The sequence below is a fragment of the Schistocerca gregaria genome, chromosome 4 (assembly GCF_023897955.1).
Source record: "Schistocerca gregaria isolate iqSchGreg1 chromosome 4, iqSchGreg1.2, whole genome shotgun sequence".
In the NCBI taxonomy this organism is placed as follows: domain Eukaryota; kingdom Metazoa; phylum Arthropoda; class Insecta; order Orthoptera; family Acrididae; genus Schistocerca; species Schistocerca gregaria.
Window position 1 is genome coordinate 615,722,223 of NC_064923.1, and position 12,205 is coordinate 615,734,427.

Sequence of the window (12,205 nt, forward strand, 5' to 3'; positions counted from 1 at the left end):
AATGATCAACAAGAAGCAAATAATAGACTGTGTATGATAGATGGTTTCTGAACGAGAGTTTAGCGAGAATTTTTCTCCATTTGAAAATCTTTGCAGATGCCTCTTTAGTACATTATATTCTGCACAGAAATTAGTCATTTTAGATTTAAAAATCTAGGCAGTTGCTGTGCTTCATTTCTGACTGTATCACTATTGAGCATAAGAATAATACAAATATAAACATGACACGATACATATATTTTTCCGCGTTTGCTGTTGTCTCACTCTAGTTTTGTAGTTTATTAGGCAGACAGGATTTAAATGAGATAGCAGCAAACATGAAAGAATATATGGCATAATGTTTACATTCTTCTACCTTTTCTTTTAATTTATTTACTGATGCAGAGGTTTTGGCACCAGTATTTATCTTTGTGCCTGTAAAGCGTGCCTGTGTAGTGGTGCATATATTCGACGGCAAAAGTTAGTTGTGGCAGCACCTACCAATATTTTTCATAACTTCCATTTGCTTTGCACTCGATTCTAAGCCGCAGGCAGTTTTTTGGATTACAAAAACCAGAAAAAAAAGTGCGTCTCAGATTTGAGTAAATACGGTAGCTTTTCCAGATTATGCCAAAAACATGAAAGCTTATTACAGAAGTTTTGTGAAACACTGGGTATGTTACCATGGATGCATCTACTACAGCCCAAAGTTTTTAAAGTAGTAAACTATTTAATGAGGGATGAAAATAGTGCCATATGATGTAAATCTTCATTAGGTAGAAAAACAAATGTACACAACTATAAATCATGAAAAAATTGTCCAATATTATAATACAATAAAAAAAATTGTGGTCTTTCCACTGGAAAATTAATTAAGTGAACTTTGTTTATTAATTTTTTCCTGACAAAATGTTGAACAATGATATAAAATATGTACATATATATTCATACAGAGTAAGAAAGTGAAGAGTGCTTAAGGCAACCACTGAATTCTGCACAAATCAAGGAGAACTTTTATAATCCAAAAATATGCTCTTTCATCCATTTACTCTCTTGCATGACACATCAATGACCAGAGCTTTCTTCTTTTGAAACAGAAAGAGATATTTCTGATATGCTTGCCAAGCCTAAGACTTGACATCCATTCCTGTTTCTATAAACTACATACAATTAAAATCTGTCACATCACAAAGTTGAACGGTTTTGATTGTACTATGACATCAAGGTATTCAGTATATAAACATTAAATTGTATCTTTTTACAAATCAACTGTATAATAAACAAAAAATGTAGTAAGTGGTCATTCAGGTCCATTGCCTCGGGCCAAAATATACTCGACAGTTTGTGCACAGTTTTCTAGAACTCCATTAAAAACAATGCATTGTATTTACAATTGTACATAATTCCTTAAAACAGGAATTGCTGAAAAATTACTATTGTACTCATTGCAACTTAAAATCTATTCTGATTAATAACAGAACACACAAAAACTACATAAATCTAAAATTGCATCTTTAAAATAATCCATTTTGATTGACAAAATACTGGGACAATGACGGAGTAATAGTGTACATAACACTGCACACTCACAAACTAATAACTTACTGGACAGCTTGTTACTACTGACTGTTGTTATCTGCTTCAGTGGCATAGTCAGGGAGTATAATGTTATCCTGTTCATTTCCAACTATGGCTATTTCTGACAACACAATCCCATTTTCGGGGGCTACAATGACAACACAATCCCATTTTCGGGGGCTACAATATTGTCTGTGCTAATGATAATTGTTTCTGGTGCTCCCTCCCCAACAGAATGGAATGATTCAAAGTGCTGTTCTGTTTCAAACTTGTTATCAAAGACTACTCCACATAAAGCACAAGCATAGCTTTCAGCTGGTGCTGTATCCTCTTGTATAGATTGCTGAGAAACAGTACTTGCAGCTGCACCTGGAATTATCATTTTTGCTTGATCTGCACGACTACTGTGAGCTCCTCTCCCACTTTTCACTGGCACATCTATTGGAACGTCAGAGTCCTGTAATAGTAAAGTTGACCAAGTAATTATCAATTTCTTTCCATGAGCATCTATAAATGTCACTACAAAATGTCTTTATGCCTTAGACAATGTGAGTGGCATAACAGGAGAGCCCCCCTTCCCTTCCTCGGAGTAGAGTTGTTATGAGAGGTAGGGCAAAATGTTTATTACAGAGACATCAGAAATGATGAAAAAAGACACATAGTGCATAACTTAAAGAGCTGACTGGCTTTCAAATAATGCAATTTGTTTAAAAAGATTGGAAGTGGAAGGGACATCACTTTCAAGACTGCGGGGTAGCTGATAGCAATAACTTGAAGTGATGGTTTTTTACTGTAGAGGAAGGAAAACGAGACTTAACAAGGGTGTTCCAATAGGGAGGATGAGCAGGATAGAACTGAGGGGAGAAAAGGGGAAGGAAAGGTCACTAACAATAATGTACAAAGCTGTGAGAAATCAGAAGAAAGTGTCAACATGACAGAAAGACTGTTTTCAATGTCGTTAAAAGTAAGAGGAAGAGGAGAGCCTACTGCAAATGTGAAAGGATATAAATATTTGTTGATGCTGTAACAGTAGTTATGTAGATATGAAAAACATGCACAGGATAGTCTACTGTGGACAGCTGCATCAAACCAATCTTCAGACTGAGAATGACAATAACATCGACACATTAAATACAATCTGCTGACAATGTTGACTAGCATACACTCATTGAATTTCTCTCAGTATCACAGATACAATACAGGAAGTGATAGGTTACCTACTACTCGACAAAGCAGGTAGTATTTGAGTAGGGTAGCCTATCCATCATATTATTAAATCCATACACTGAGCGGCAATAAACAAAACTACGGAAAATTAGATAGCATGTTAAAGTTTTTATTTTTCTTCCTGAAATTTAAGGTTTTCAATGAAGCATTAATTATCAGAGATGGCACAATTCTTGGAATAGCAATTGAATGGAATGGATAAAGCCTTGAAAACAGATTATAAGATGGACATAAATAAAGTAAAACAAGGGTAATGAGTGAAGTTAAATTAAGTCATGTGATGCTGAGAGAATTACATTATGAAATGAGATGCTAAAAGTAGCACATGAGCTTTGCTATTTGGGCAGCAACATATGTCGTCAGGGTTAATGAGGATATAAAATGCATATTGTCAACAACAAGAAAAGCTTTCCTAAAAAAGAGAAATGTGTTAACATCAAATACAAACATAAGACCAGAATGAATTTTCACTCTGCAATGGACTGTGCAATGTTTTTGAAACTTTCTGGCGGGTTAAAATGTGTGCTGAGCTGGGACTCAAACCCAAAATGTCCACTTCAATGGCCAATGCTCTTACCAACTGAGCTATATAGGCACGACTAACAATCTGCTCTCCCACATTTGCTTCCACCAGTATCTCTCGCTGACTTTCCAGAATTAACAGAAGGTATCCTACAAACCTTGCTGGAGCAGCACTCCTTTAATACACGATATAGTTTGAGTTTAATCACATCTAAAGGCATTATTTCCAGAATGAATTTTTACCCTGCAAAGGAGAAAGGAAATTTCATAGGGAGACCTGCAATGTGTGGACCAAACACTGTCCTGTTGAAAAAATGGCACCACGATACTGTTGCAGAGGTAGGTTACACATGAGAACAATGCAGGATTGTGTCATACCACTAAGCAGTAAGAGTTCCCTTCAGTCAGTACTATATGTGACCTGAAGTCATACACAATGCCTCTCCTCATCTTGATGCCCGGAGTAATATCACTGTGACTCTCCAAAACACTGGAAAAATGGACCTCTCCCCAGGTTGCCACCACACTGAACAGTCTGTGAATCATGGCACCACACTCCAGATGCGCCTGTTTGTGAAGTGGTGTTAACAGCAGCCTACGCATGGGACATTAATTCCCTAGTCTGGCTACTGCTACTCTCTGAGCAGTGGTAAGGTATGATACAGAATGTTGCAGGGAGTGTATTACTTGTTTTGGAAGGCAGGTATAGGTTTGAAAGTATTATGAAGGGCTCAGTGCACAATACAGTGATCTCCTTTGTGGTGCTAAGATATAGCTGACTGGAACTTTACGTCTATGTCTACACTTACATGGTTACTCTGCAATTCACATTTAAATGCCTGGCAGAGGGTTCATCGAACTATTTTCATACTAGTTCTCTATCATTCCACTCTCGAACGTTGTGTGGGAAAAAGGAACACCTAAATCTTTCAGTTCGAGCTCTGATTTCTCTTATTTTATTATGATGATCATTTCTACCTATGTAGGTGGGTGTCAACAAAATATTTTCGCATTCGGAAAAGAAAGTTGGTGATCAAAAGTCCATAAATAGATCTCACTGCAAAGAAAATCGCCTTTTGTTTCAGTGACTGCCACCCCAACTCGCGTATGACACTCTGACCTTTATTGTGCAGTAACACGAAACAGGATGCCCTTCTTTGCACTTTTTCGATGTCCTCCGTCATTCCTACCTGATAAGGATCCCACACCGCGCAGCAATATTCCAGCAGAGGATGGACAAGTTTAACGTAGGCTCTCTCATTAGTGGGTTTGTTGCATCTTCTAAGTGTTCTGCCAACATACAGCAGTCTGTTTCGCCTCCCACACAATATTATCTATGTCGTCTTTCTAATTTAAGTTGCTCATAATTGTAATGCCTAGGTATTAGATTTGGGCAATTTATCGTACACCCAAAATTTATCGTATTTCTTTTAGTACCCATGTGGATGATCTTACACTTTTCTTTGTTTAGTGCCAATTGCCACTTTTTACACCATACAGAAATTCTCTCTACATCGTTTTGTAATTGGAATTGATCATCTGATGACTTTACTAGATGGTAAATTACAGTGTCATCTGCAAACAATCTAAGGGGGCTGCTCCGATTATTACCTAGATAATTTATGTAAATCAGGAACAGCAGAGGGCCTATGACACAACCTTGCAGAACGCCAGATATCACTTCTGCTCTACTTGATAATTTATCGTCTATCACTGAGCCAGATCAGAATGCAACTTCTGCCACAATAGTGGCCGCTCCTTCAGCTAAGTCCAGACAGGTGCGTGGGGGTAGGGGTTTGTTAGTTATTGGGAGCTCCAATGTTAGGTGGGTCATGGAGTCCCTCAGGAACATAGCAATTAGGGCGGGGAAGAAGTCCAACGTTCACTTGGTGTCCTTGCCGGGGGGCCTTGTCCGGGATGTGGAAGAGGTTCTTCCAGCAGCTATGGAGCATGCAGGGTGCAGCCAGCTGCATATCGTTGCATACGTCGGCACCAACTATGCCTGTAGTCAGGGTTCTGAGGAAATCCTTGGGTCCTTTTGACGGCAGGCTAAATTGGTGAAGGCGGCCTCCATCTCTCAAGGAGTCGAAGCCAAGCTGACGATTTGCAGCATCTTACCCAGGGTGGACTGGGGTCCTCTGGTTTGGAGTCAAGTGGAGGATCTAAACCAGAGGCTATGTCGACTCTGTGGCGAAATGGTTGTAGATTCCTCAACATACGGTATGGGGTGGAAGGTTGTAGGATGCCCCTCGATATATCAGGGGTGCACTACACACAAGAAGCACACAGTACTTGTGGCGTGCACATGGTTTTTTTTTTTTTATATAGATTAGGTTCCTCCCCACGAGAAAAATATCGTTGGCCTGAAAAATTACCAGTTCATGTCATTGATGTGGGTGTCCCAACTGTAAAAATTGTTGTAAATTGTTGAAGTGTCTGTAGCAAGATCCCTGAGTTACTCTCTGAAATAAACAGTAGCAATGCCAATATTGTATTAGGTACTGAAAGCTGATTGAAACCAGACATAATTGAACTCTGATGGAACAATATTTAGGAAGGATAGGACTGATGCTATGGGAGGTGGTGTGTTCATTGCAGTTAAAAACTGTTTAAATGCAGTTGAGATCGATACTGGGTCAAGACTGTGAAATTGTCTGTATAAAGCTGACAATCAGGCAAGGATTGACCATTGTATTAGGACGTTTTTGTAGACCACCAGTATCCGCAACAAACATCGCAGAATGGCTCAGGGAAAGGCTTGAGTACATAGGAAGTAAGTATCCAAATTATCCATTAGTTATAGGTAGAGACTTTAATATAGCACCCATTGACTGGGAAAATTACACGTTTATCACAGGGGGCAGAAGCAAAGATTGGTGTAAAGTTATTCTAGAAGTGCAATTGGTTATAAAAACCAACTCGAGATGGGAACATATTTAATATCTTGGTGACAAACAGACCTGATCTTTTTGAAGAAGTTAATCTAGATGAAGGTATTAACAACCATAATGTTGTTGTGGCTTCTATGTCAGTGGAAGTTGAAAAAAAAAAAAAAAAAAAAAAAAGAGTAGATGAAGAAGAAGAAGAAGAAACAGCGTAGAGTTTTCTTGTTTGGGAATGCAAATAAAAGTGTCATTAATGAATATCTTCATAGTCAGCTCCAAGCATTCACCGTGGGACACAAAGATATTGAGCATCTTTTAGGGAAATTTAAAGGTATTGTCCACCATGTGCTGGAGAAGTATGTGTCTAGCAAAAATATAGGGAAGGGAAAAGATCCACCTTGGTACAATAAACACATTAGGAAGTTGCTGAGAAAGCAGAGAATTTTGCACAGTCGTTTTAAATGTAGACACTGCCTCGAAACAGAAATTATGTGAAATGAAAGCAGATGTCAGAAGGCCAATGAGAGATTCTGTTAACGAATTTGAAAGCAATATTTTATCTGCAGATTCTAAAAATAGCCCCCAAAAATTTTGGTCATACATAAAATCTATGAACACTATTAATAATTCAATACCTCCTCTTGCTGACAGTTTGGATAATGTAACTGATGATGATAAACAGTCTATCCAATGACATATCCGCATGGATAGAAAATTTTCTAACAGATGGGAGCAGTATGTCGTCCTGAATGGGGTGACTTCAACAGAAACAAGTGTCAGGTGTGCCCCAGGGCAGCATAATAGGTCGGATGCTTTTTACGATTTACATAAACGATCGGGTTGATGGTACTGACAGCGGCATTAGACTGTTTTCCAATTGCTGTAGTCTACAGGAAAGTAGTATCACACGAAAGATGTGAACAAATCAATGAGGATTTGCAGAAAATTAATGCGTGTTGTAATGACTGGCAGTTATCTCTCAATATTAGAAAGTGTAACCTACTGCGTATAACAAGGCGAAAATCCCCATTAATGTACGAGTACAAAATAAATGCCCAGTCTTTGGAAGCAGTAACATCTGTCAAGAATCTGGGTGTGACTATTCGAAATGATCTCAAATGGAATTATCAGATTACACAAGTAACGGGTACGGAAATCCTGAAGCGATGCAAACCTTCAAGAAAGGAAATAGCTTACAATACGTTAGTTCGTCCAGTCTTAGAGTATTGTTTGTCTGTATGGGACCCTTATCAGTTGCGTCGGAATCAAGAGATTGAGAAGGTCCAAAGAAGAGTGGCAAGATTAGTGACTGGTACATTTAGCCATCGTGAGAGCGTTACAAATCTCATAGAAAGTTTGAAGTGGGACACACTTGCAGATAGACGGCACGCTAAATGGAAAGGGCTGCTCACTAAATTCCGAAATCCAATCTTCACCGAGGATGTAGAGCATATATTATTACCACCAACTTTCAAATCGCGCAATGATCACCATTCAAAGATAAGGGAAATTAGAGCTTGTACTGAGGCGTTCGGACAGTCGTTTTTCATTCGCACGGTCCGCGAGTGGGAGAAATATGACTTTGGCGCAAATTGTGCCCTCCGCCACACACCACCTGGTGGCTAGCGGAGTATATATGTAGATGTAGAAATTTGGTCTGCTCCCCTTATCTTGTAACTCACTCACTTTAAACTGTCTTCCATTTATAGTGCCCAAGCTGTGAGATCCCTCAAGTGTGGCAATCGGCTTAAGTTCACCAACCAAAATGTGTGTATCTCAGAGATTCTTTACAATTTAAAACTGTGTCTCCTGATTGTAATTTCTGGAAGGTTGAACTCATGACACAAATGATTAAGAATAATACATAGACTTCTCAGTCAAGAATTTTGAGCCTATTAATGAGGACATACTGAACTGGCTTGGGGAGAAAAGAAATTTGTGTCATAACTTGATTAAAAGAAGGGACTGGTTGATAGGACATAATCGGAGACATCAAGGAATCATCAATTTAGTACTGGAGGGAAGTGTGGGGGATAATAATTGTAGGAGGAGACCAAGAAGAAGACTACAGTAAGCAGGTTCAAACAGATGGACAACAACAACAAGGCTGGAAGAAGAGCAGAAAATCATGGATGATGCACTGTAAGCAGCTACTACCAAGGACACCATTCTCTTGTATACAATGACCTAATTTTATGTCACTGACTCGATATTTAAAACAATACAGGGAAAGAGAGGGTCACATAAAAACATGAAGACATCCCGGGAAGTCCCACACATTGCACTGTCCAAGATTTTACACTTTTATCTAAAATTGTATGCCCATTCAATTTGCAAAAAAATACACAAGAAGTGGTTCTTGCACAAGACAGCCTAGTATAAAGCTGCCACCAGCATAGTCAGATTATCAATAGTGTAATGACATATCTCAAATCCAGACTAAAGGCAACTAAGGAGTTATTTTAATACTAAGATCCAGACAAGGCAGTGGTTGACCATATATGTCTTTCTTGTTTAAGCACAATTTCTCACACATATGATGCTATGGAGATTCTTTTTCTGTAGAAATAATAATTTTTTATTTTGTTTCCATGAGATGATAAGGAATAAAAGTTGACTCAGAGCCTAGCATACACAAGCAAGCCTAATACAGTTGAGACCAAACATGTGTACATCATCTTGTCTCTCGGTGACTTCAATCCACCCTATCAGTATATAATGGTGTGTAACATACCACTTCGGCAAAGCGATGTGTTACACATGTTTTTAGTATTGCCAAATGATGATCACCAAACATTCAATTAATTTTCATTAGTTGGTTTAAGGAGTTTGGTCACACATATTGTGTGGAGATTTCATATTTTCTGTGCAGAGCTATTCAGAAAGTAGGGAACCTTTCCATCTGATGCTGCTAGGCACATGCCCATCCAGTGTATTTTGGTATGTGCATGTTCGGGAGCTCAGTCTGTATCCATCCGTGACAGCAGGAACATCTCTGCACATCTGTTTTTTTTAATATTCGAATTTGAAATGTGCGCTGCAATCTAAAATCCTGCCAGTTGTGAGGTGCAGTCTGTGGTAAGGTTTTTTGGCAAAAACCTAAAACTATAGAAATTTATCGTTAACTGTGCGAAATGTACGGAAACAACATAAAGAGTGTTATGTTCCATCCAGTAATGGTGCATTCGGTTTAAAAATGGTGGAACCAATGTTCATGATGAAGAGATGAGTGCACACCTGAGCATTGTGACTGACAATCTTGTCACTAAAGTTGATGAAATGGTTCGTGAAAACCACTGCTTCGGTCTTAACGGAGCTTTCACTTTCTTTTCCACAAGTTTCATGGACTTTTTTGTTTGAAATTGTCATTTAAAAGCTAGACTACCACAAATTTTGTGCACGATGGGTGCCCAAAATACTTACAGAGCACCATTAAGAACAGCAAATGGGAGGCAACGTTGACATTTCTGGAGGCCTACCACAAACTGGTGATTCATTACTGGATCAAATCGTAACCGGTGATGAGACTTGGGTGAAACACATTAATTGCGAGACAAAAATACAGTCCATGGAGTGGGGGCTCACAAGGTCTCCCCAAAAACCAAGACAATGTTTGCAAACCTTGTCAGCAAAGAAGTTGATGGCGACAGTGTTTTCGGATAGACAAGGTGTGCTTCTTATTGATTTTCTCGAACATGGAGCAACCATAAATTCTGTCTGGTACTGTCAAACTTTGCACAGCCTTAGAAGAGCAGTTCCAAACAAACACCGATGAAAGCTGACATCCAAAATTTTGTTTTTGCACGACATTGCTCGACCTCACACAGCAAACCGCACTAAAGAACTCTTTAATTCATTTAAATGGGAAATTTTCCCCTCATCCGCCACATAGCCCCAATCTTCCACCATGCGACTTCCACTTGTTTCCCAAGATGAAGAACTGGCTTGCAACGCAGCGCTTTGATGATGACGCAAAGCTCCAGGCATGCGTGACTCACTGGCTGAAGTCTCAGGCGGCAGAATTTTACGACGAAGGTCTTTCAAAGCTTGTCCATCGCTATGATAAGTGCCTCAATGTGTTTGGTGACTGTGTGTAAAAGTAGTATGTCAGTCGCTCTTTCAAATGTATATAATAAAATGTATTTCTTTTACTTAGCTTTTTTTAAATGCCAAAACGTTCCCTACTTTCTGAATAGTCCTCATAATTGAGTGAGGAAGGACACAGTGATTTTGCAAGCCGAGGCAATGCTGGGAGTTCAGTCACACTTTTCGGCACCTACTGGTTCACAGGTTACTCCATGCAGCTACAACCCTGCCTTGGAGGCATGCTGTGCTCCACGGAATGGTTGTCGAGGGGGATATAAACTTTAAGAGAAGCAAGTTCATAATTTCAGATCAATACACAGCAGTATCTGAATTTATACATGCATTCCTCTTCAAACCTTGAAGAAATCTCTCTGTGGTACATGATGAGGTTTCCCCCTCCCTTCTTTGCCCCTATAGAGGTTTGTATATCCTTCACAACTCTGGCAGTTAAACTACAATCCCTGTTACCTGTGACACACAATGTTTCGCCACACAGTTGTCACTGGCGCATAATAATTCTTTCAATAAATTAATAATTGGGTAGTCATTTAATATAAGTTTCAGAATTCCTATATTTCTCCTTGCTCCTGACCGTCTCGTTGGGGCCAGACTTTATGACCACAAAATGCAGACTTTTATAGAAAGCAATGAGTTTACTTATTTTTCATAGTGAAAAAAATCATGTGCAAATAACAGTAGCCCACTCATCAACAAAAAATTTGTGGTAATGTTTTGATATTGTAAAATGAAAAACATTGTCCAAAATCTAAGCATATGGGACATATGCCCGAACACACAATTTTTTCCCTACAATGCTGAAATAAACTAACACCACCAATACTTTGTTTTAACATAATAAGCTCTTGTTGCACGTGATGACAATGACATGGAAGAATGAACTGGGAGAAAGTGACAAGACTGTTGGGTAGAGGCTTATACAACTATTCTTCCACCTTAACCTTACTGCTAGTCACCCATTTTAATCTTAAGCCTTTTTCACTGCCCCAAGCAACCAATTATTTTATAGATAATGTAAGCAATGAGTCTAAAAAACACATGTAAAATATGAGTCAGATGACTAAATTTTTAAATCATCATTTCTTCTTCGGTGCAGATCATCATCATTTGATATGTTCTGTGGAATGTGTTAGAAAAATATCAATATATTTTTGACCTTCGCTCAGTATACTGTAGTCAAATTGGACACTGATTCTTACCTTAAAATGTGATTTCTGATGCTTATTGCAGTCACCCTTCTGCTTAAAACGCCTGCCACACACTTGACAACCATAAGGTCGTTCCCCTGTGTGTGTGCGCACATGAACATCAAGGGTGTCACGGCGACGAAAACCTCTGTTGCAATATGGGCAAGTAAAGGGCCTTTCTTCTGAATGGACAACCAGGTGCTGATTAAGATTAACTCGGGAACGGAAAGCCATTGGACAATGTTCACAAGGGAATGGCTTCTCTCCAGTGTGCAGCCGCTCGTGAATAACAAGTCCTTGCTTCGACTGGAATGCATCATCACAGAAACGGCACTGATATGGTTTCTCACCAGTGTGAGTGCGTCGGTGATAAGCCAAAGTTGTCTTCATAGTGAACTTCTTATGGCAGAAATCGCATTCATAGGGCTTTTCGCCTGAATGTGTCATCATGTGGTAACGCAATGATATTTTTGTTGACAGCACCTGCAAGAAAAATTTAGTAATAAAAAACCAATTATTTCTAAACCTTTTCCTACGGAGAACATTAAAACCTTTACATCATTTCCCATCAACTGAGATACATGCAGAACTACATTTTTTGACTGTGTAGCGAGCCTGTCTTCTCCTATCACTAAGCGTTGACTGACAGAGTTCAGACAACATAATTAAAAGGCTTGAAACTTTTTGGGTTTTGTTAAAAATAAACAAATTCTATAACTCTTT

At 38.9% G+C, this 12,205-nt stretch overlaps 1 protein-coding gene across 5 annotated transcripts in view; it reads right to left on the reverse strand.

The window, feature by feature from the left end:
• Positions 1–847: 847 nt before the first annotated feature.
• Positions 848–12,205, reverse strand: part of LOC126365961 (zinc finger protein ZFP2-like) — a 155,069-nt gene continuing 143,711 nt past the window's right edge. For all 5 annotated transcript variants that reach the window (XM_050008753.1, XM_050008752.1, XM_050008756.1 and 2 more), the window contains 2 exons: positions 11,495–11,965; positions 848–2,014 (listed from right to left, as the gene is read on the reverse strand). In XM_050008753.1, the coding sequence (XP_049864710.1) occupies positions 1,706–2,014; positions 11,495–11,965 (780 nt within the window). In that variant the 3' untranslated portion in view covers positions 848–1,705. The remainder of the gene's footprint in view (positions 2,015–11,494; positions 11,966–12,205) is intronic.